Source organism: Manacus vitellinus, unplaced genomic scaffold (assembly GCF_001715985.3).
Source record: "Manacus vitellinus isolate BGI_N305 unplaced genomic scaffold, ASM171598v3 scaffold_63_pilon, whole genome shotgun sequence".
Classification (NCBI taxonomy): domain Eukaryota; kingdom Metazoa; phylum Chordata; class Aves; order Passeriformes; family Pipridae; genus Manacus; species Manacus vitellinus.
Window position 1 is genome coordinate 2393148 of NW_021940711.1, and position 26150 is coordinate 2419297.

A 26150-nucleotide genomic window follows, 5' to 3' on the forward strand; every position below is an offset into this window, starting at 1 on the left:
TAAGAAGGACAGCTCATCTCATGTGCATACAATCTTTCCAACAGTTAAAATTTAGTCAAAAAACATAGAGGTAGACATAAAAGCTTGGGTCCAACAGCTATTTTAGAGGTCACAACTCCCACGTAACTATTACTAGCTCCCTAAAATGTACAGGTGTCTAGCTCCTAGACCAAAACCCAAAATAGATGCCAAGGGTCCATGTAAAAGAGCAAGGCAACCCACAGCATGGGGTTCACACCACTGAGCCTGCTGAGCAGAAACCTGCCCATGTTAGCTGACAAAAAAATGCAATAGCAACAGTTCAGCTCAAATCCCACCTCTCCTCCAGGCTTAGAGGTGTCCCTCCACCTGACAGGGAGACACTTACCTCCACCTCACATTTTCCTGAGAACACAGGCACAAAGGGCCAAAGAATGTAGGCTCCTAATTCCTACTTAAGCCCTTAAAATACCCACTAAAGTCATGAGAATCTAAGGATTTAAACTGAAGATTAAGAGCTGAAGAATCTTTAGGGGTTGATCCTCTCTCTTGCTCTCTCTCAAAAAGCGACAACCTTCTTTTTATCTTTGTTTTTTTTGCTCTTTTGTTCCAAAAGACGGCGGAGAAAGAAACAGCTTCTTCCCTCTGTGCAACAGCCCAACCATTAAATATGTTCTGACACACTGAGTACCCAGATCACTCCTCCACTTTAAAGGATTCACACTGTCATTTCCTGGCCACCATCCCAACAGGGCAAACTCGTCTGCAGGTGAAATATGAAGCGTCTTATGTTTGCTCATAAAAAGATTCATCGGGAGATAGTGAAATTTCCCTTGGAAGGCCAATGGTCAAGGCACTTGCCAAGGCAATGGAAAAGAACTGACAGCTGGTCTCTGACAGAAGAACTGTATATTTTCTTTACACTGTGCTTGTTTTCATACCTCTTCTGTACGCAAGAAAAACCTCAACTATTTTCTCATCCTCATATAGCATATTCTTACTTAACTACACTGTACAGTGCAGGATACAAAATATTTGGTCCCAAGAGGGTTGTGAGCTCTTTCATCCCCTCAAAAAACAGAAACAGAGAGACTGCTTAGCTGAGGATCCTAAAAACACTTTTATAGAAGTTTGTGGGTTTTTTTAGTCCAGATCCACATGTTTCAAAACACTAGAATTACACACATGATGATGAGAGAAAGGAACATAAAACATAACTGAGAATTACTTAGTTCCAATTGTCCCATCAGGAAACTGTCAATAGAGAAGTCCTGTTATGATTTTAATAATAGTTTCTTCTTATATATTGCATTTCCAATAAAAAACTCATTTGCTGACCTTAAAAGCAGTCTCTCATGTGACTTTTAAGTTCAAACCAGCATTCAATGACCACTGAGACTACAGATTACTGTCATTTCAAGTGTCACAATAAACCTCAGGTAACTCAATTCAAGTCTGCCTTACTGACTCAAAAGAGCCACGCTGGGTTTCTTTAATCAAGCCAAATAGCTCATGGGATGTTTGCTTAATTTTTTGTCAGGTAAAAAAAGATGTCTGCAGTGGCCAATTATACTCTTAAGTACAGTTTTCTTTTGTGAGACCGTATAATTTATTTCATTTGCTTTGCAAACAGCAGAGACACCTTTTTATCTGTTGGTTGTGAGCATTGTTCCTGTCCCTATGGCAATGGGCAAGTCTCTGGATCATTACTGCTTTGTGAATTTGACTCCTGGTACCCTGGGAGACGCATTCTTGGGATCCAGGATGTAGGGAACTGCGGCAACACAACAATGCTGCACCCCAGCAATTATCTGCTGCTTTTGTGGGACCACACTGAGTTCTGGTTCCACTGGAAGTGGAATTTAGGAAGCCCATGGGGAGACCAGGAAGCCTTTTCAGTTACTTGGAAAAATAAGACATTAGAAAAATAATGTCAGTGCACAGACAATGGAAAAAAATGATAAAAAGCTTGGGAAAGTATCTGTATTCAGTTTAAACCACTTGTAAATAGCTCTTCATCTTTCCCACCACACCATACCCTCCTAGAGACAGCAAGGCAAGCACAGTTGAAATCAGAATATTTAACTATTCACTTTATAGTTCTAGGGCCAGTAACTAAAACTGCTGGTCTAAGCTTCTGAGAAAACATTTGCTGATCACAGGATACAGCAAAGTTCTCAAATCTCAGCAAAAATCAAGAAGCCTATTGAGAAAGGAAAAGTGAGGGAGAGTCTACAGAGCTAAACTATCTGAACAATAACAAGAGTCAAACCCACAGTGAGGGCCTGGAGTTTGCATCAACTTTGATGAGACATTTAGCAAAAACCATGACTGGCATCTTTTGAAAGGAAAGATACCATTTGCAGCAAATGAGAATTTAGAAAGCAGAGCATGAGTAACCAGGCTTTGCTCAAATAATGCAGCCTCTTAGTGCAACAAAACACTGGAAAGGAACAAACAAAGAAATCCAAATATGTCCTGTATCAGTACATTCCACACAGTTCAAGTGTACTTAGTGCCTCCTCAACACACAGTTTGGTTAGTGCAGTTTTGATAGCATTCCTATTGTATGCTTTAAATGCAAAAAATTAATTACTTCTATCTGTCAGGCATCATCAGCTCTATTACACTAAAATGAGGTTTTGTTTGTTTCTTCCTCTGATGTTTTAATTATTGCAACATGATTACAACAGACAAAACAACAGCCTAAAGGTACAGATGTAGCTAACATCTAAAATACACTGGTGTATAAATATGTATGAGGATGCACGCAGCCATGGACGATGCTTCCTTTCACAAACAAGCAACTCACATAATCAAAGCTTAGAACAATTTTTCTGGTACCTTCACATTATTAACATCCTTCAAAATTGCTCCTCATCACAGCAAAGTGACTTTGAGGTAATGAATAAACATCACTCATTCTTTTATGGGGGTAAAAAGGTGATGGAGAGAAATGCATGAAACCTGGTGAGAGACACTTGTAGTTATTAAATGGAAACACACAACACAAACTGTGAAGAACATAATGATTGATCATACTCTAGCATTTATCCTCACCCTTACATCTCACTATTCACATGTCACTCAAGCCAACCTCAATGGTTAAATATTAATCACAGAATCATTTAGGTAGGAAAAGACCTTTAAGATCATCAAGTCCAACTACTGTCTCAGACAATCAACACATTGTGAAATATTCACCTTTAGGTCACTTGCTTGCTATCTATGCACATGTGGATTTAGAAAGCTTGAAAAAACAAAAGGTAGATCAGCTATTTAAAGGACTCAAAACCTTCCATCTTGTCCACTTCAGAAAGAATCTTGGTACCGAGATTTGAATCTATTCAAATTTATAAGAAGAGTAAGACGATAAAATTGCAATTTAAAGATAGAGAACATCAAAAAGAAGCAATGCCTCAGCTTATTCTGTAAGGAACAGGTTTGATTTCCAAGAATTACAACCACTGGAAAATCCTATCCAGAAAAAAAATACTAAACTGTGCAGCACAGTAATGCAGAGATCCACCTACTGCAGTACAGTTAGGTTAGATACAAAGTTATTTTACCACTTGTATTATTGCTCTGACTGTTGGAGCCCTCAAGACTCAGTTCCTGCCTCTGCTCTTGCATCACCAAGGTACCATTCATGACCTGGCTCTCTGGACTCTCTTTCCCAAACCAGGTTTGTAGCAGGAGTGAGTTCTGCTCTTCCCTCAGCTCCATTTCTCTACGTGTTTTTCCTCGTGTAAAACAGCAAAATAAAGTAAGGTGAAAAAAAATAAGAAGAAATAAAGAAAAATTAAAGAACAAATTTGAAAGGCAAAATAAAAAAAAGTAAACATAAAATAAAAGAATAAAATAAAAGAGTAAAATAAAACAGTAAAATAAAACAGTAAAATAAAACAGTAAAACAAAACAGTAAAATAAAACAGTAAAATAAAACAGTAAAAGAGTTAAATAGCTCAATAATGAAGCAAAATAGAGTAAATAATAAAGTAAAATACAGTGAAGTAAAATTAAAGAAAAAATAAAATAACATTTTTCAGAAGTAAAACAAATTTTTAAAATGTAAACAAAAAAATTTTAGAAAGTAAAACAAAAAAAAAATTTAAGTAAACCAAAAATTTTTTTCAAAGTAACTCAGATTTTAAAACAAAAATAAAAACAAACAAATTAAATAAAATGAAAAAAAAAAGTAAAACCGAAGTCAAGCAAAAGTAAATTAAAAGAGTTGGTTTCTAAGTGCACAGGAACATGAGAACAGAACACTGCAGTTGAGACAAAATTGATCTAAACTCTTTGGGCACTGCTCAGCTCAATTTCTCACAGTCCAAGCATATCCCTGCCTCACTCTGTATTGAGGACTCTGCTCTGTGGTTCTCTTGCACTACAGTGCTAAATACTCACAGAAAAAATGTTTTAAAACTTTTACTCAGTCATACTTGATCCATCATGTGCTATCACATCAGCACACAATCATCACAGCCACCTCATGAGCAACAAAGCCAACCACAGCCCAGCCTACTGACTGGACACCAGGGCCCAAAAATGCTGAGAAAGCAAGGAGCTGGGTGCTGCAGAGATGTCTCCTCAAAGCTAATCAATGCTACATCTTGTCTCAGGGATCAGCACAAGTGTGAAGGGAAGAGCTTCCAAGCTCTGGATTCTTCCTCAGTGGCCAAGGAGGGAGAACCACCACAGGGAAAGGCATTTAGCAGCCTCACTCTCAGCACTTCCTTTCAGTTCTACACAACTCAATGTGTGAATCCAAGTTCATGCTACTGAGATTCAAAAAAAAAGATTTAATCACACCTTCTCTAGACTTTCCATGACTGATTTGCCATTGTCTATCATGTTTGTCTTCTATTTCAAGGGCTAGCAGGTACTCTTCCCATGTTACCAATAATCACTTATTTGCTGCCAAGAGGTTGACTCCCAACTAGATTCAGATCACCTCAGTCAACTTTTACAGTTTTCATTACTTAAAAAAAACAACAGACAAAACAAACAAGTACAGTCACTTATTCTCTCACATTGCACTCAAGACTAGCTCTGCAATCTTTACCCCAAGAACATCATTCCCTTCAAAACTTCCTTGGAATAATCCTTTTCCACGATGCCAAAAGCCCTGAAAAAATAGTTCAGCTAAAGGTGTACCTCAAGCAATTCCACATTTTTGCATTTTCCAGCTGTGTGTGGTTTCCTGTTGTTATCTCCTGACAGGTGCCACCCTGCAGCTCTCCCTGGGATGGCAATGAGCCACTGCTGCCTTCAGGTGACTGCCAGCCCTGTGGGAGCAGGGCAGAGAGGAAACCCTTCCAGATATCTGATCTACAGCTGGAGGAAAGGTCTGTTGTAGAGGCTGACAGCTCTCAATGAATTAAGAACTTACCACAACATTCAACTTTGCAAAGAGAGATGCCTCTGCTTTACTTGCATCACCACAATCAATGTATGTCAACAGAATTAACCTAGGTTTGCAAAAATAAATTTTAAAACAGAGTATTCAGTGAAAAAAGTGAAGGATTTTACTTCAGCAAAAAGGAAACTGTTCTTGGATTTCAGCTTCAAACCATGTTTTATTCCCACCTAAAACATGGCCTCTTGTCTTATGCTTAGGTTAAAAAGTCTCCTGAAAAATAAATCCTATTTTAATCACACATCTGAAGAACACCTATTACAGTGATAGCCTGTGTCCAAAAATATATGTCCTAGACACTGCACAAATAAAACCAGTTATAAGCACATATACATGCACTTACTGATATATCTAATCAGGAGGAAGAAAACCCCCCCAAGACTACAAAGGCATCCTGTAGCCACCCTAAAACTTGCAATGACATCTCTAAAGGAAGGCTAACTGCAAAACTAGGAAAAACAAAACACTGGAACTTTAGGTATGCACCACAAGGACATGGATTGAAGCTAATATATATATATATATAAAATGAACAGGCTGTTTCATATTTATATGCCTACCAAACTATCATATCACTCCTGCAATTCAGCTGAACATTACACAGCCACTCAGTCTGTTGGTTAAACAACTGCAACAAAAATATATTCTCAGTTCTTCTCAAGAAGCAAAGCATTTTTTTTTCGTTCATATAATCAAGTAACAATCTCATCTGCTCCACAGAATAAAACCAAGCTGTGATAAGACATACAACTGACAATTTCAAACAAAATTCCTCCCCCGCCTCAACCAGGATTATCAAGGAATAGTGTCTGATGCTGCTGCACTTAGGAGAGCCCTAACTCAGTTTATCCCCTGTAGCTCCAGTTTAAATGATGATACAGTCTTTCAATCTACAGGCCAAAATACCTCCTACTGCTACACACGTATTTTTCAAGGAATAACAGTGCCAGCTTTCATGCTAGATGTAGGATACTTTTTATGTCACAACAAAATCATTTCACTATCATCTCTTCAATTTAAGTAATGTTCTTTTCTAAGACTGAAGTCAAAGAAATTGTGTACCAATCAACCAGGTTATAGATTCAATTTTTTTTTCAACTAATTCAGTTTAAAAGGGAATAGACAGCTCATGACCCTGTATCCTTAAATCAAAATGAGGGTATAATGCCCCTGTCCCAGCTCTCCAGTCTCAGAAGGACCATCTCAGTCTCCTTTTTCTTCTGAAGGAAAGGGTGTTATCAACTGTAACAGGAACTCATAAAAGTTAAAATAAAGAAAATAATTTACTACAAAATCAGTTGCTTTTCCCGCAAGATTTCTGATTTTCTTGCAGTTTCTAACTTTGACACGTTTTGGCTGTCTCAGGTTTTCTCAGCTTCACCAGTTCTCGAGAATTCTAAATGCCCACTGATTTCACAGGGGTCAGATTAAGGCAGTGAAGAAAACAAGGGAGAATTTCTCTGGTTTAATAACAAGACTGAAGGAAGAGTTCTCAAGTCAGTCAGTTCAGAATTAATTAAAATACAGGAGAAAATACTGGGGAATGATTTATATTCAAAGGGGATTATGGCTAACACTAAAATGTTTACAAAATCAATGGGAGCCTAGCACAAAAGAGATGCAGCTCAGGGGAATTCACATTGATTAGATTCCCTGTCCAAGATCTGTCCTCTTCTCCATGTTCCTCATTAATTCATTTCAAGATTTATGTGAATTGCAAAATAGATGTAACTGAGCTGCAGGTATTTATACTGTGTTAAATAAGAAAGAAAGAATTCTAGTCATCTGAAACCAAAATTCATTTGTTTCCAAATGTCTAATGAGAGAGGATGGTTCGGTTCGCCTCCACATTCATCATCTGTTGCACATTATTGAATATCCAATAATGCCAATACTAACCAAGAAAAAACTGACACAATTTGTTAGCTCTCAGACTGAGTTGAAAATTTCCTAGTGTACCCAAAACACAAACCCAAGTACTCCTGACAACCAAAACAGTGTATGGGAAAAGCCGTACATCTTTATAACACTCAATTTTTTGTAGCCTTTTATATAGAATTAGCAAGGTGTTAATCACTAAAAAGGATGTTGGGGCACTGCAGCTCCAGTGCTGTCAAGCATCAGCTGCCCTGTCATCCACAAAGGCAGGTCATGTTTTAGACAAATTTGATATTATTGTTTGTACAGGAAAAATTACTGGATGAAAACCACACACAGTGGCAGTGCCAGGCTCTGAATTGATTCCTATAGAAAAGAACGACTGGAAATTGTGCCTTACACAAACTGAATGCACTTCAGATTGCCACTGACCTTTTCACAATAGCACTGATTCAGCTAACTAGACTGAAAGCCGAAAAGCAAATAGAGTCACCGAAGGGGTAATGGGTTAAAACAAGCTCCAGAACAGAGCAGGAGGCCTGACCTTCAAAGGTTAATGTGACTTGTGCCCAAGTACATGGAGGAAATGTTTCATGACCAACACAGTGGTTCTTAAACAGACATTATATAATTCCAGGGAAACAGAGTGCTTAACTGAAAAATAACTCACGTGCATGAACCTGCCATCTCCAAGACTAGAATCTTAAGAGTCTGAACCAGCCTAATTGCTGGTCACACAGATTCTAATATCTAGCAGTGATCTTTACCTTCCCACATGCTTGCCTGATTTTCCATTTTGTCAGTCAAGTGAAAAACAATGCCTGTATTCTAGTGGTAAGGAAGAGCTTTGTGCCAAGAAAATAACTAGGATCATTCCTACTCCTGGAAATGGGAATGCATCAGCAACAAACTCAGGCTGCCATGGCATCTCCACATAAGCCAACTAACAACAGATGGCACTGAATCAACTCTGCACAAAACTGTGTTTTACTGCCTTGGGGAGGGGGGACTCGAAAGTCGGGAAACAAAAACCTGAGTGATCTGCTGCTGAGAGCAGAAAAAGTGGGAACGGCAACAGCTACTTCTTGAACATCCACCATGAGGATAGGTCTCAGTTTCTAACCTGTCCCCCAGGCAGCAGGAGCACCACTAAGCTTTGTGTCTTGGGCTCCAACACATGGAAAGCAGAGCAAGCACGTGGCCAACCTGCCTGTGGTGGAGTCTGGTGCCCCAGGAAACTGCCTGCTTTGCCTACGCCTCCAGACAGCCCCGAGGCAACCAGGAATTTTCCAGTGCAAATTCTTTGCAAATTAGGTATTCTCCCTTTTTTTTGCAAAAGACAGCATGTCTTGGAGCTAACACTAACTCACATTCATGTCTGAAGATGCTGCCATGTGTTCGTATAATTATCTCAGCACTAATAGCTACCAATACGAACAGACACATTCTCTGGTGAAAGCTAGAAGGGAAAATATGAGTCATAGGATTAGGGGAAACAAAATAATAAAATAAAGCTGAGAGGTTATCAATCCTAAGGAAAGACAAGAGACAAAAAGGAGTGTGCACTGCTAATTTCATCCTAATAATTTTCAAGCACTTTCTTAAGCCTGAAAGTGGACAGAAAATAATTTTCCACTATTAAACACAGTGATCCCTATAGGGGCATGTTATCACCTCACGTATATGAGGCACATACAGCCTCAGTGAGTGAGTTCAGGACAAGACATAAACACAGCAAACACCTTCAACAGAACCAATAAAAAAATGCAATTAATAAAATGCAATTAATCAGAAACTATCCACAGCAGGAAGAAAAAATAAGATGTCAAATTTAGAAATGAAAAGAAAAAAAAAAACAAAAAGAAAATTGTAAGGACAGACAGTGAAAAAATTTGTAGAACACCCAAGGGGTATTTTGAAATTTACCCTTTAGACATGAAGAACAGGTGCACTAACTGGAAAAATGGGAAGGTATTTTTTTTAAAAAGAAATGAACACTAAAAATATTGTAAGAGTCAGCAAATCAATAGGAAACTAACATCAATATAAGAATTATCTTTGTAGATGCTGAACATATCTTTGCACTAATTTCCATTACTTGAATCAAAGTTTCACTCTAACTTTTTTTAGAACTCTTTTCCCCAACCTCCAAAAAGATTCAGGTACAAAGAAGTAGATTATTAAATAGAGGTAGATGTATTAGAAAAAAAAGCACTTTTTGAGAGATTTTTTAGAGGCAGCTACCTACCTAAATGAAATTGATTTGTCTGTCAAAAATCTTTCAGAGTAAGAGGAATTCTCTTTCTAAAAATTAAATATGTACATGAATATTTTATAGAATGTCTTTCCTTAGCTGTCAATAACATTTAGTAAATAAAATCAGAAAAAAAAAACAACTTATTTCTTGCTATGTAAGCAATTTGATTACTTTTCTACACTTACTTCAGCTTATTTAGTGGTATTATTGTGCTGTTCCTTATCAAGAGAAACCTGCACAGACATACACCACTAAATGGGTATATCCTAAATATATGAAGGCCCAGGTGGAGCTTCCTCTTCTTGATAGAACAATGCAATTGAAAAAAGCAGTCTTATTTTTAGTTTCAGTTCAAATATAGCTCCTCATGCAACACAATAATTATTATGTTACTCCTTTGCTTAAATAAATCTATAAATGTGTTTCCATAAATGAATTGCATTGAAAAAACACAAGGAACTGAATTTTTATTTGAAAATAAAACTTGATACAAATATAAAAAAGAAATATGCCTATATATATTAAATTTGTTGTCTAAATTTGTCTAAATACATTAAAATTGTTATATACCAGTGTAACTGTACTACATCTGGATAATGTCAAAAGCTTAATGTCTTTTAATAAATTCAGAATGGATTGCAGTTAATACAGGCATAGCCTGTACCATCAGCATCCAGCTTAATTCCAAATTAATCTGAACAGAAGCCACAAGGAGAAATGCTGGAAAAGGATGCAAAATATGCATGCTGAAATTGTAAAGGAAAAATGGAGAGCAAACCACATAGCAAAGCCTGAGGTTAGCAATAATGTCTTTTCCAATAATTTCTTAACTTCTGTGCTTTGTTTTTTACATGCACATTAACTTTGAATACCCAGAACTGTATCAGTAAGTCACTTACTAAATCTTGCAGGGAAAAACATGTTGGTATAAACTGACATTTGTCATGGCTTTGGAGACTCTTGTACTTTTAGAACCAATTTCACTTTTCCATCTACTGGAAACAAAATATATTCATGTAAGGCAAAAGACAATAGATAATATTTACTAGAGCAGCCTCCAGCTATGCTATTACCACAGGCAAAACACATTTTCCATTAAAAATAATTTTTTTAAATATTTTTATGACAAGCCAAATTATATTTTCCATTTAGTTTTGGTGTTTTCTTTGTTGTTTGGAGGGGGTTTTTTTGTACTGAAGGACAAAAACTTAATTTCCTTCAGCAGTTTAAAAAAAAAAAATTAACAATTGTAGGGAGAAAGGAGAGGTGGTTTGGTTTGTTGCTCTTTTTTCAATTTTCTTTTGCAGCTAACTTTAGAGCAAATCCTTTAAGATTAATCAAGCTGGTCAACACAGAATATCTGCTAGATGTCCTTTTCTGGATGCAGTAAAGCTGCTGTATTTGTGCTTTATATTACAGCCCCTGGGCACCATAAGTCTCCTGGTTCCCCAAAGCCCTAACCTTTCATTTTCACCTGTTTTGTAGCAACAATCATCTCTGTTACCTTCTCCCAAGGTGGGTGCTGTGCCTTCACAGCCAGGCAAAGTGCCACCATGTTCCACAGGGTCACTACCCACTTATGGCTCAGCATCTGCTCAAGAAGCACCGGAGCCACAGACAACTTGCACTGAAGCAGCTAAAAGTGCTTAAAAGCATTTTAAAGAAGATTCTTCGAGAGGCCATGGCAATGAGGACAGTTCCTGGGGAGTTTAATGCTATTTTCTCCCAGGACCCTTGACATCTATATACAAACCTGAACAAAATGAGTTTCTACACTTTCTTCACTGCGTCCATTACCTCAGGTCTCTACACTCTAGGCTGAGATCTGAGTCCTCCAAGTCCTTCATACGGGTTCTCTTGCAAATCAGGTTTTTTCCTGTGTTTTGAAAATTGAGGGGGGTGTTCATTTCAGTCTGTAACAGCTCTTGCTGTAGGACAAGTGCACATGCTTCCCTCCTCTGACCTACTCATGCCACTCTAACAGTTACATTTAGACAGCCTCAAAATTGGTTCTACCACTGCCAGCACAGACCTTGAAGCAGCTACAGAGCACCATTTACAACGTGCATTTTTACTTATCTATAACATCTTATCTATAAACTGGCCCTGAGAGCTTCCACTTGGAAAAGGAGCTCCATGCCCACAAATCATTCTTTAACAGCAACGAGGAGACAGATTGAGCATCAAACCTGCACGTCACGTTTCTTCCAAGCAGCTGAAAAAATGTTTGTAAGCGCCAGCATTTAAATGATGTTACCTTTTTCTCATTTCCAGACTATGCAAAGTAATTTCCCTCTCTGCATACCCAAGCACTGCAAAAGGCAACCATAGAGGGCCAACAGCATCCAATGTCCCTCCAGTGCTCTTGACACAATACACAGCACAGGATAAGAGATGACAGAACCACAAAAAAAATTTAGGTTGGAAGTTAACTGGAGGTTCCCTACATCAACCCCCTTTTGAACTCCACAGGCCCCTGAGAAAGTTGCTGTTCTCTCAGATCCTGGTAACTAAAGGCTGTTGTGCTGCAATGGGAAAGCTCCATTTTGGATATATGCATAAACACACACATCCATCATACATACATACACACACACGTCATTTTTTAACTATTCCAGTTATGCTCCAGGTTTTTAAAAAGGCAAAACTTCAGCACCTTAACCCCTAAGATTTAAGAGATATGTGCACAGTTTTTAGCAACTTGTATAAAAGTATTGGTAAGTGGCTTCCATCCAAGTCCAAGCAAAACCTCCTCATTATATACAAACATTTCTCAGTATTTTTCAGCTCAAACACAAGCAAACTTCTGATGACCACTAAAAGAACAATTCTGATTTTTTCTTTCCTTTGCTGCCAAACGTTTGATGCAAACACTGATCTGGTATAAACCACCACAGCTCCACTAAAAGCTCTTTCACGTTCTTCCTTTTCATTGATGCCAGCACAGCTGTGACATGAGCTATACCGGGTCATAATTGGAAGAAAGAATTTTGGAAATATCAGGATCAGATACAAGGGCTTAATGAGTAAAGACCAGCAAGAGCTCTTTCTGCTGATAAGGTGTAGTACATGCACATGGTCATTCATTGCACAAACTTCTCCCTTTCAGGGGCTGCCCCTGGACTCCTCTCTGAAACAGAGTTTAGAAAGCAAGTCCCTTCTGCACCTCATGACTCAACAGGAGTGTTCTCTAATAAGCTTTGTCTGAAGCTCCCTCTCTGCACACGACAAAGGGTCATTACAGTGTAATGATAATTACTCCGGCCCAGAAGGAACATGCAACAGCTTTTTCTTTTCTCCTGACTTATTAGTCACCTTTTAAGACAGATTCTACTACAATTAGTACCCAACAACATGGCACTGGGTTTTCCATTAACCCACCTATCAAATTATATCCCATGCAATGCAGAAGAAGGCACGTAAGAGCATTTGTTGATCTGGGGACACAGCATCCTCCATCTCTCCATGTCAACAAAAATCTCAACAGCCTCAGAGCAGGATTTTCATTGCCATTCTGAAGGGGTGAAGATGCTTTTTTTTCTTGAATAGCAATGATTGTAATTTGTTCAAATGCAAGTTGCTAACATAAGAACTGACAGTTGCAAGGCTGAATTCCTTAGGAGCCATAATTATTTATGGCACTTTATTATAACAACTCCGAAACATATGGTTACCTTATTAGAAATTAGAATTTATTTTCATATAAATCTCAGCATGACATTACACCAAAAGAACTAAAGTTACTCGAGGGGATGGCAGATAATTCCACTTTCCAGGGTTCTGTAGTTGGAATATGAATTTAAACTAATTAACTTGTAAATATAAAAGCGGTTTTGATAACAGAAATAATATATCCAGCACCATATAAGGCATAAACATCATCTTCCAACAAACTCTTGAATCTTCTTAGTATAAAAAAATTTTAATATTTTCCTTGAAATCTTTCTGTCCACTGGCAAGAATATCATCTCTGCCTTTGAACTTATGAATTCACTCGGCAGGAGAAAGGTCTATTTTGTTTTTAACTCAGTTTCCTCCAAGAGCAGCTCGCAGCAGAAGGAATCTGCAGCCTCATTTATTGAAGTCCATATACCCACAGATGCAGGACTTTGACTGACAAGTGCCTGCCTTTTGATGATGTTATAAAAGATGAATTTGAGTTCGTGCAATGGTTAAGAATATAATTTTAAATAAATCGTCTTTCTTTATGAAAACAGTAGGCAAGACAAATTTATTATTTGTATTATACCCCCAAGAGAAGGCACTTTCTCTGATAAATAGGATTATATACATAGCAGAAGTTTAAGTTTGACACTGTCAGGTAATTGAAGTTTTAAAAAGTAAGTTAACAAGTGTCTTTAAAGAATGTGAACTTTTAAAAAAGCAACGTGTCATCAAGGCAGGGGTGGAGGGGTTGTCTGGGGTTTTTGGCATGGAGGGGTGGTTTGGGGTTTTGTTCTGTAAGCCTCCACGTGAGGACTTAGTGTTTCAGTTGAACAGCCATCAAGGTAGTCTTTAAGGCAGAGATGATGATCTTGGCCATAACATTTTCAGATTCTTCTCCCGCCCTCCTCTTTTTTATGGTTTCAGCATAGAGAAAAGTTCAGTCCATTTACCATCAACATTTGTCCCATCCCCTTAACTTGATGGAATTACCTGAAGCACCCCCTACGTACAGCTCGTGTGTATGTACACCTGTACAGCACAGAACATGAGTCTGTTATAGCACACAGTCAATAACTTCTGCAGGACACAGACGTCTTGGGATGCAGGTTTTTTGAGAGTACCACAAACAGAAGGATTATCATTAAGAGCTGACCCAGAAGTCAAGCCAATGGACACCATCCAAAACCACAGTCGTACATCACTGCCACACAGAAGGTTTATGTGGTACCACATAATGTTAATGTCACCTCCCAAGCCACAAGGCGGTGAAATTAGAACAGCTGCAATGAAATCACTGCAGAGGAGGAGGGGAAAATTCAACAAAATTCACCTTACTTTATAGAGCAAGAAAAACACCAGCTGCAGAAACTCAGTGGACTGCCAGCAGATTTGTACTCTGAGGGCCATATGCAGGACTGGGTTTATTCTTTTTCAGTTCAAATGGCTCGTGAAAAGTTCTGCCACTGAACAGTTATTTATGTACAGGATGTGATGAGTCAAAGGATTAAATATCAGAGGTAAGCTTTATGGAGCTCTCATCTTCAGAACCGTAACAGAAGCCACACTGTATGATGAAAGATTTTTTTGTTCCTCTGTGTTTTGCAACAGAAGTAAACTTCTGTTTTTGATTGTTTTGGATTTTTTGTTGTTTTTTTTTTCATTAAGGCATGCTGATGGAGATGTCTTTGCACTTGGAACTAAATCATTAATCTAAAAAGGTTAATTTTTCCCTGATTTCTCTGACAATGGAAAAAACTCCAACTTTCTGCCTCTTTGTGTTGCAATTATTTTTTCTATGTGACTTTCAGAAAACAAACATTTTCTGACCAAACCTACACTATTGTACGTTCAGAACACATTTTTTCAGTATATTTATATATCTATGTTTCTGTAAAGGATTTTCTGACTACATCTGACATCAAGTTCAAAGGAAAAGAAACTGAAAGCAATAAAGACGTGTGTGTGTGTGTGTGTGTGTGTGTGTCTGTGTGTGTGGAAGATATTTACAAATCACAAGTAAATGAAACATTGTTTTATTTTTAAAGTAGCAGCCAAATCCTGAGATTCCAAGTTAATGATCTGTCATGTTGAGAGCTTGATAGTCTTGTGCACGAGTCAACCAATGAGTGTTGGGAAATTATATTATTCTACAAACTTAAGATAACTAAGAATGGTATCTCTTGTTTTACAAGAATATTGAGACAACTGCCTTTCAGAGCTCTAAGTCAAAGTACTTAGGCGAAAAAATAAAAAAGAAAAAAAAAAAAGAAGAAAAGTAGTGACCTTAGAATTTTATTGTCAAGTAAGTGAGATAAAAAGCTTTAACTGGTCTGTCTTCCAGTGCCACAGGTAGAAGGGAGACTGGATGCCTACAGGAGATGACTGCACGGTGGTCTGGCACATCAGGTGGACACTTTGCCTGGTCAGTCTGTGCTGCAAGCTTAGATCCATGCTCACTGCCAAATGAGCACTCAGTTTTCTCCCAAAGCTTTCATTCTTCTTCATCTCATCTCCCCAAAATCTGCCAAGCCCAGTAACGTTATCCTAACTCTTCCTCACAGCACAAACTAAGACTCAGATTTTCTGAGTCTGGCTAGTATTTCATAGCTTATGTGACATTTTTTTCAAATGAGCAATAGTTTGTGAACAACAGATTACGAGAACGTGTCTGGAGCACAGAAGGGAAAGAGTGACTTGGTTGTGTTCTTTTTCAGTGAAAGTCACAAGTGCTTCTAGAGCATTCTCCCAAGTTCAAAAATGGATTGGATTTTCACAAATATTAAGGTATTTAACTCATTACTCTTTAAGCTGAGGTAACAGCACTAAGGTGACATTGAGATCAGGTCACATAAGGAATCATCCTAGAGAGCATCCTTAGATATACAGGAAAAGAACACTCTACCATATCATTATAAAATAAAAACATTCATCTTGTAGGTCCACTTTAGTCAATGGATTCTTTCTTATAATAGAAAGAATCTATAATAGAAATGATAGATTTCTATAATTACAGAAAGAATCTTCTTTAAATCTTAAATCCTGTTGTCACAGGACCATTCTCTGGTGACACTGGTTAACCACATGCTGCACAACATGACAAGACATCTTGTGGTGTGCTACTGTACCTCTTTTTCTAGATGCTTCTTGGGAGCTTAAGAAAGTGTGTGTGAAGGTGTGGATGGAAGGTTAATGCTAATTTTCTTGCTCTGTGCACTCCTGTTGGTGAGAAGAGGCATGAATTTGTCCTAACTGTGATATTCATCCCTCTTCAGGTTTTAACAGTTCTCACAATGGATCAGAGCTCAACAGCAACTAGATAAAAATCACTTTTGTACCAACATAACAACTTTGCAGGTGGAAAGGGGTTGTTAATGTTTCAAGCTAAGAATGTAATAAGAATGAAGAGCTGAAATGTGGCAGAGGAATATTCTTTTGCTCTTTACTGTGAAATATAGATAATCATTGAATTCTTTTCAGAAGACATGGTTCTTTTCTTGTTAGTATCTAAGTGAGGATCAGCATGCTTGCTAGCAACAAGCCTGGCTTTCAGCTGACTTGATTTTCCTCAGTTCATCATCTCTGAGCTTCAGACTCTCTATCTGCTGACACTTCCCTGCCTCTCAGTTTGCCATATGCAGACTGTTCCTATCAGTATTTGCAAAGCAGTCACAAACTGCAGAGCTTTTCAGCTCTGAAGAAGTCCTATACACAGGCATTTGCAGGTCTGCTGCACACATCACATAACATACCTGGAAGGACCAACATAAGACAGACTCAAATGAATTCCCCATTTTAGTCCTGGTTTTGCCATGAACTGCTGCCCCACAACTAACAGTCACACGTGGAACTTTCAGTGCTCAGCACAGGAGCCCACATGTCACGTTCCAAGAAGTCACAGCTGCAAGTGTGCACAGACTGCTACAACTTGACTGTTTGAGTCCTGCAGATCTTGGACTTGCACAGTTCCCAGAATTCATCCATGCATATGTGACAGAGATAAATGGACACTGGTTCAACACTTGTGCCTAAGTATCCACAACTGTCAGGTAACATAATTAATAAAAATATCTCTATAAATCTCTCTTCAAAAGATGAATACTCTAATTATCTCTCATATATGCAAGAAAAGAAGGCAAATGTCAAAAAACCCCCGACTTTTAAGTAAAGTGCATTGCTTTTACAGAACACAGAGAATCTCCACCTATCTCCTTCATTCATTACAAGCTCCATTTACTTGTTTGTTTTCAGAAACTTCTATCTTTCCTGAACACATCTCTGTTATTTCAAAAGTGGAAGCACACAGTGAGTAGTTATCCTGCATGTACATCTTGATGTGAGAAGCTGCTAACTACTTGAAAAGTAGTTACTGGAAATGAATAGTAAAAGCCTCTCAGGTTTGTATTATTTATTGTACAAATATGCTGATGTAAATTCTCTGATAAAAGTTAGAAACTTTTTTATTCTTTTTTCCACTGTACTGCTAATGTGAATACGGAATGTTAAAAAAAGAGACATACTTGTCAAAAAGCAAAGCAGACTCACCACACTTCAGAGATCTTACAAAATGAAATTCATGCTGTAAGCTCCAGCAGGATAAAACTGTGTAAATAAGTGCAAGTAGAAATAACAGTAAAACCATAGGTAAATCTACATCAGAATTCACATCCACAAGTACTTCAAATACTGGAAGAGATGAGAAATCTGGAAAGCTCCAAGTTAATGATCTGGAGCACTCCAAACTAAGGTGTCACTTCCCAGCACATATCATGAGTATGAAATAGTTTAACCTTGCCACCTCCAAGGAAACAGTAATCTTACATGTCTTAAGTTTGAAGGCTTAGGAATGACAGAGACAAATCTAAACTACAACTGAGCATGAGATCTTCCTTCCTTCCTTCCTTTGTCTTGTTCAGGTGTTTTGGGTATTTGATTCTTATACAGTACACACAGAAATCCAAAAGAGTAAAAGAAAAAACCCACCCCTATACCTTATCAACATCCTGGCAACTGCACCTTCGGATCCATGCCTTTAGCCTCATTTATTTAAGTCACAGCTTCACCATGCATTTGAGACTATAGTACAGCCAACTACGAAATGACCCTACTTAGATTGAACACAGAGACGAGAGGAAGGAGGTTAGAGAGGCATAGAGAGAAATTTTGCAGAGAGCTGTTCTGAGGAGTGAAAGGAAGGTCTTTATAGAGCTGAAAGGAGTCACCTCTTGGCTAATCAATTTGTCAGTCTGTAGCTCCCCTTGCTCAAGGCCTCTCTTCTCTGCATTACCTCCTAAGAACTGCACTCCATCTAGCAAATTTATAATTTCATAAAATGCAGAAAGCAACACTCATCTATCCCATGGTCTCAGGCAGCAAAAGCAGCTGTGTTTATTCTGTTGCCTCATGTTTCATCCACATGCACAGGAGTCAGGGATTTGATTTACTCTTCTGAAATTTAATGCAACATAGACCAGGTATGTTGTAATTCCTACTAATTTCTTTAAAAAGTTCCTTCTTTCACCATCACTCCCACTAATGTACTGCCAGTATCTCCAAAATTGTTTGGGTCAAGATGTTTAATTTTTTTCCACAGAATTAAAAAAGGGACAGTCTGATACTAGGTAAATAAAAGTACTAAGCACTGATGCTATTTAAAACAGAAAAAAAAAAAAGAACTAATACTGTGTTATGTATCATAGCTGATAAACAGCCTTCTTACTGTCTTCTGATCTCTGAGAAGTCCTTGTAGTACACATAGAGCAGAGGTTCCCACAGTTTTTTGAACAAAAAAGTTTCTCTCTATACACAATATATCTGCAGCCTACCTTTAAAAACACATGCAGGAACTGTTTTCCCAGTCACTGGAAGTGCATATATAGGACCATTCAAATTTTTGTTTGTAGAGAATTGACTTAGAACTGTAAGATTTATAGCTGCAGTTTACTGAACACATTTATAAATTGCTATATAAAGCCATCCTGTTCTCTTGCATACACTAAAAAATCTTTTTATGAATGCAGGATCATTTCAGCACAGTCCACGCACGTCTTTTTTTATTCTTTCATCCTGTCTTCCAATTCTTATGGTATATTTTAACACCTTGTCAAAAATGCCATCTCCCTTCCATCACCAGTACTATTGGAAAAACAATCCAGGGAAATATTTTTTACAAAGCAGTTTGAAAACTTCCTATAATGGTCAAAAGATTAAATACTGCAGCCTGACATGCAAGAGTATTTAAAAAAAAAATAAACATAATGCAAAGACAGGAAGGAATGTGGTATATACTGAATCATCAATTTATTTTTTAATAAGTGCATCACAGCTATGAATAACAAGTTCTAGAAAACACTGAGAATCCAAAAGGAGAATAATACCCCATTGCATTCATTCCTGTGATGGAACAGCACATGAACAGAACTACCTCAGCCACACTTTTCTTACAAAAGGTCTCTTATGTATCATAGGAAAACCATTTCAGTTAAGTACCTGTCCCACAGAAGTACTTCAGGGAGGACTGCAGGTCGTCATTTTTATATTCGAGCCTCAGTACTCCTTCACTCTTACCTTTCTCACAAATGCCTGAAGAATTCCCACTTCCTAAATTAATGTATTTTATAAAGATGCTGTTCTCTGAAAGAGATTTTAGAAGGTAGGTGCTGTTCTCCGAAAAACAGCACTTTTCAACTCAGCATGACCAGGGTGTGCCAAGGCACAACTGCAACAATGAATTATTCCCATGGACAGGTAATCCAGATGGTCCAGCACCACTTGTAACCTTCAATCTCTATTTATGAACACAGGAAGGGTCCTTGTCCTATTCACCATCATGAAACTGAACTTTGCAAAGAAATTCATTCATGTGCAATTTATTTCAAATGATATTTCTGAATAGGCTGTTCAGGGGGCAGGTCTGAATATTTTGTTTACCTTCACAATATGCAGAGTCTCCTTGGACAGAGAGATAACCATTCTTGCATTCACAAGTAGCTTTTGTGTTCCAGTTTTTGCACTCTGAATTTTCACCACATCTGTGCCCCTCTGCACAGAAGTTATGGCCTGAAATACAAGGAACATACAATATGGTATTAAAATGTGTTTATTTCAGATATGCAGATATTTGCATTGACTGTATCACTCAAACTTCATCATGCTACATTCCAGAAATTCTCTCTACAAACCTAGCTGGTGCACACAGGATTTTTGGGTTTCTCCATCAATTCATTCTCAGTAAAACCATTTTATTCAAAAAGGTATTTGTATGACTACTTTAAGTTAGGAGAAAAGACAACCCCAAAGCAGGAAACAACGACAATTCATTAGTGTTCTACTGAACCCATGTAGCATAAGCCTCTGATTGTCAAAAAGTGCAAGACTAACTTACACCAAAAAGACAATAAAGTGAAATATAAAAGAAAAAAAAAATCCTTCAAAATTCTCTTATTATGCATAACCACACAGAGACCAAAATGAGGCACTGCACAAAACTGCACCTGTAGTCAAAGCAACCCCAGATACTGCCTTGTAATTCTGTCATCAAAAAACAGCTCAATTGTTTCTACCGTTTATAATTATTCCATGGATCGTGTTTTATAGAGGACATTTTTTATTAATCTCCCTTTTTTTCCTTCACACGAATTCTCGGTAGTTTCTTTGTGAACAGTTTCTTTTATTCCATACAAAGTCATTTCTAAAAATAGGCTGAACTTTGCCACTTCCTTCTCTAAAGGCACAACTGGATGAAGTTCTTTCTTTCCGATTTTCAATATATCTCAAAGACGTGTCAACATCTTTCTCTGCTGAAGTCTAAAGTGAAAGTAATTGCAACTTTATCTCTTTAAAGACACTCCACTGGAAGTACTGTTAGGAGATAACTTACAGAATTTGACAACAGAATTTTTTTTCCTCCATTGGTGTATGTTTTATGGGCTTTCTCTATTAATATCCAAGAGCCAATTTCTATTTGACTGAGATATATAAGCAGTCATTTTGGCAATTTCTGTTTTGTCTGGATTTTCTCTCCTGGAAGGAGGGAAAGCAGAAACCCAGACATAGCATCACCTCCTTGTATTCCAACTTGAGCTTATATGAATACAAAACCAGTTTCTGCCAGTTCTGCCTGGTCATAAAGGAGCCAACTAAGAATTCTAGTTCATTGATTGTAAACTTTCCTAACAACCTCTAAAGACAACTATGGAAAACACGACCTCAGATCTAAATGCAAGTCTTTGTTCACATCCTGTGCTTTGACATTCTATTTTTATTTGTTTTTAAACATGCACTTTAGTCACCTACTAATTTAACATGCAGGTTTGTGTCACTTTAGTGCACTCCAGCTTTGTGAGTCTGATCATCTAATGCTGAGTTTTGAGGTAATTTCTAAAAAATGTCAGTGCTTGTTAGCAAGGAGGACACTTTCTCATGTTGGATGTGTCAACATCCAACTCTACACTTAATCTTCAAATTAATTTTATTAACAACCAAGGAATCTTCCCTGTGCTCAGTTAAGCTTGTTCTTTCATTGTAATCCAACTTGTGAAAAAGAACCAATTCCCTTAATGAAAACTTCAGATTTCCCTTCTAGTCTTCACTCATTTCACAGTCTGGTAAAAACCACTCAAGTATTCCAGATACAGCCTTGTCAAGCCTGGGTACTTTTTATTCTGGTAAAATAGGGTGCCAATACACTGCCTTTAGCCATTTACACAATCACAGTATTTGACTTCTCATTTTTGCATTTATAACTATAATTGAAACTGAACACTGGAACCCATCTCCTCAAACTTATCTTTTCAGCATCTAATTTATGCTCCCCAAGCAGGATTACTATTCTGTTGGCATTCTAGATAACATCCAAGAGACAACAAGTTTTATAACATTTTCTTTGTCACTGTTTCCCCTAAGATTGTGACATCCTAGTCTGTTACTGGCTTCTTTAGAATAATAATTCTCCTTTGAACTCACCCACAGTATTAGTTTTATATTTGATTATTATTGGGTCAGAATCTCTGTAACATATCAGTGTGTTAAGCTAGGGACTAAAAAATATCACATTTTAATTCAGTGTGGATTGTTACTCTTGGGGTATTTTGTTTATATTTATTTCTATTCCCCTCTCATCCAGACCTCTAAAAAATATTTCATCTTTCCCAGCATGTTTTAGATACAAGAGTGCTGATACAACTTTGTGCACCAAAAACCTTTGTTTCTAGGCTCTTTGTATCCCAATGAGTCAACATTTTTACCTTATGATCAGCTCATGGCAAATTTAAGACTTAGAATTAGCCAAAGCAATGGTTTCTCACTGTTAACTTTCATCACAAGTCCCAGATCAACCACTCTTTTCTAACAGCACATTCTCCCAAGCACAAGCCAGTGATTAGTTTTCAATATCACATCACTGAATTCTTCAGTAATTACTTGCCATCTCTGAAATTTCTCAGTAGATGACTACCCCAGTTAGAGCTGTCCCCTATTTTTCAAAAATTCTCTGTAAAAACCTGCTTTGCTTTTGTTCCCTTGTTATCAACTCAAATATGAACTGTCTCCATTCAGAATCACACTCAGGTTTTCAAGCTTGAAGGCTGTTAAAAGAGCACACACAGAAGGAAAAAATAACACTCCAGTTCTGTAACTTGAGTAATTAAAGGCTCTAAAGGTCATTTAATTTTTCTCTTGTCATTAGGAAATGCACAAGGATTTCCTAATGCACATCATCTACTACATCTCTAGACTGCCTCAGCATTTATTATTATAAAAGACCTGTGAAAAACTGTTTCCTATCTTTCAAATACGCTGTCTAGAAGGTCTCCACTTTAATTTTCCATAGCATCTCAAAGCTTGTTTGATACCTCTGTAAGTGGATAGTGGAAGCCATTCCTGTTAAGAGCATGCATGGTGCTATAACACTGTATATTACCAAGCTTTTATAAAACAACTGTAATTTAAGGTTAACCAGGAGGAAAAAAAATGTACTTGATAGTATGGAAGAGTAAGGGTTCACTGTGCCTCTGGCAGAGTAAGCATAACATTGCTTGGATCAGAGGTTTTTCCAAGCACTTCTTTTTGCAGTGAAAATGCACATTTAAAAAAGCCATGAGGAGCATACCAAGGAAGCGTGGTTCTTGGATTTCTTAGACATTGGTCTCCATTCTCCCCAGCCAGGAGTTTTGGAGGCAAATATCTGATTTTTACCAATTCTTTGGTGTGAAATGGATTTATAGGATTCCTTAGAGATACCTACCCCAATGCCAAACCCCCCCACTGATACTGCAGTGGGATCTCTAAATTTCAGCCCTGGTGGCAGCTAGCAGAGGGTATGCATTCCAATAGCAATTAATTCAGAATATTCAGCAAAATTTGAGACAGTCAGCTCCTCTCTAAATATAAGAAATGGCTTAAAATGGAATCATCAAATCTGAGCAAGCGGGCAACTGGAGAGGATTTGACTGAACCACAGAAAATCTTAAATAGTTCAGATAATCTTAACTAATTTCAGGCCAACACAGATGACAAAGCAAGCATGAATTCAAATTACAGATGAACACATTCAGAAGAGATGCCAGAAACCATTTTCCCCACACATACATACACCGTCACAAATGTGCACAACAGCCCTTCAATGTCGTTCAAGATATTCAAAATACAATTCGATACTATCAGGGGGATTAAATATTGAAGAGTGTGTTTACATTTTTGACGGGCCTGGTGACCTCTGCTCCTTCCCCAAAAACTCCTGATAACATTATTCTCTTCCTTTATCAAGGCTGCTGAAATGTTTGCTCCATCATTTCTTAAGAACATAGGGGTATCTTTCTACTTCTTCATTCTGACCACAGAGAGACTACTAATAAATCTACTAAGACAATTAGGAAAAGATCCAGACACATGCTAGCAGACATAACACTATCACTTCTGCAGCATCAGGAACTGCACAACTGGCTAGGGCTTAGTGGTCCCAAGTCAGATTGTCTAAAATTAAACATTTATTCCATTTTGGGACACTCTTATTTTGTCAAGCAACACCTTCAATTTGCAGTTCCCCGAACATGCTTTTGCACAGCAGCATGCTAAGCTGTTTTGTGCTGTCATCCAGGTTTTTACACACTTAACATACTTGATAATTTAGCTTAACTATTGACTGTGGAATGCAAGAATTCATTCAAGACTCTAGCTGGAATCAATACATCTTAGATCCAAACCTCTTCCTACTTTTTCTACGGGCAACACTAACATGCCTCTCTTTATATCTGAGGGTTTCCTTATAACACCTGTAATGTTTTCTATACTTCTTACAACATCCTTAGCTGTTCACATCAAAAAAACCTGTAAAACCTCCGTTCTCTTGCTGTTCAAGAAGCTATCCTTCACATTTCACTCTTTCACATTGACAGGCTTCTAAAAAAAACATGGATAATGCTTTTGTTAAAGAGCATTAGTAATGTTCAAGAAGTCCGAGGTAATTCCAACCTCAAAATCTTTACCACTCTTATGATTTAACCCTACAGTTAGGACATAAATACATAAGGTAAATCTGGGGGAGAAGTCATAGGAGGAGTCATAAAATTTGCATTACCAATTATGCCTTTCCATGATCTGAATCTGTTTTTAATGAGTCATGAGCAATGAAGCACTTTGAACAAGAGCTTTTACACCCTCAGAGATTGTCGTCCCAGAACGCAGTGGTCTGACATAAAACAGTAACTTCATAAATTCTTTCAAGCTGCTACATGAATGCAGAACTTATTACATAGTGCTTATTTGTGTGCAAGAGAATAATGGTAGCTACACAGCCTAACAAGCTTATAAAGATTTCTTTTTTTTTTTCAGATATAAATCTCTTCTAAATCCTCAGTAATGCTACAACTATGTTTAGAAATAAACTAATTCATATTTATCAACCTCCATTAAATCTTAATAAATCTAAAGCCTTGAAATAACTCCTACCTCCCAGCAGTAAATGGAAAAAATTCAATTTCTGAAGAATCAAAACTCAGTTTCACAGCTAGACAGGGAGAGATGAGAAACATGCTAACTGAAGAGCCTTCTCACTCTCTAACTGAAAGAAGAAAAACCTCCCCAAAACAAAACAAAGCAGTAAAAATAAGAGTGGCTGAAGCCCCATTTTTAGATTTAAATGCTGCTTCCTGACGTAAAATGCACACTTCACCTCATCAGTAAGATCCTCCATTTCCTGCTAACCAGCATCAGCATCTAAATCCATCAGTCCAATCATATTGCAGGACAGCAAATAAAAATTATTTTCTCTAGAAACAAAACCACTCTCACTACTTCATTATATCATCACAATCTTTCTTTTAAGAAGAGCACATCTGCAGCTGCAAGGGTTGTTAAGGCTATTCTTGTGTATTTAAAATTGTGAGCATAACAACATCAAAATTCTCTCATGAAATTTTATTTGAATCACTCATTCAAATGAGAAAAAAAAAAAATCCACTCTTTCAAAATTATACACTGTCTTTGGCAAGGAGAAAAACAGCTACAGGGAACAATAAAACACTTTTATGACACTATTTTTTGTATTAGATTTGTCCCTGGGCTATAAAAAGTGTAGCAGGCATGCTGTAAGAAAAATGAGTGATTCTCAAAAAAGTAGTAAAAAATACATTTTATGACGCAATGATTCTTTGTAAAACTTGAAAATTAACTAAAAATTCTGTAAGCCTAAAAGACAGGTTAATAACACCACACCGTCCTGCCGAAAAGTATAAAGGGGAAAACTAGGTATACTCTACATAATACTCAAGGATAGATGCTATATACAGATCTGGTGAGGCCCATTTTTGCATGCAGGTACGTCAAATCACAAAAATAAACTGTCATTTTGAAGCAGAGTTGAGTTCTTCCATCCTACGCTCGCCTTGCTGTACACCTTACACAACCATTTTACTGAAATCCAGAGATTGGCTTTCAGCAATACATTTTTAGCTT

The 26150-nt window shown here is 37.5% G+C and overlaps 1 protein-coding gene across 2 annotated transcripts in view; it reads right to left on the bottom strand.

Annotated features, from left to right (window-relative positions):
* NELL1 (neural EGFL like 1) overlaps positions 1 to 26150 on the bottom strand; it is a 273582-nt gene that overhangs the window by 168274 nt on the left and 79158 nt on the right. For both annotated transcript variants that reach the window (XM_018083431.1, XM_018083430.1), the window contains exon 11: positions 20130 to 20258. In XM_018083431.1, coding sequence (XP_017938920.1) covers positions 20130 to 20258 — 129 coding nt within the window. The remainder of the gene's footprint in view (positions 1 to 20129; positions 20259 to 26150) is intronic.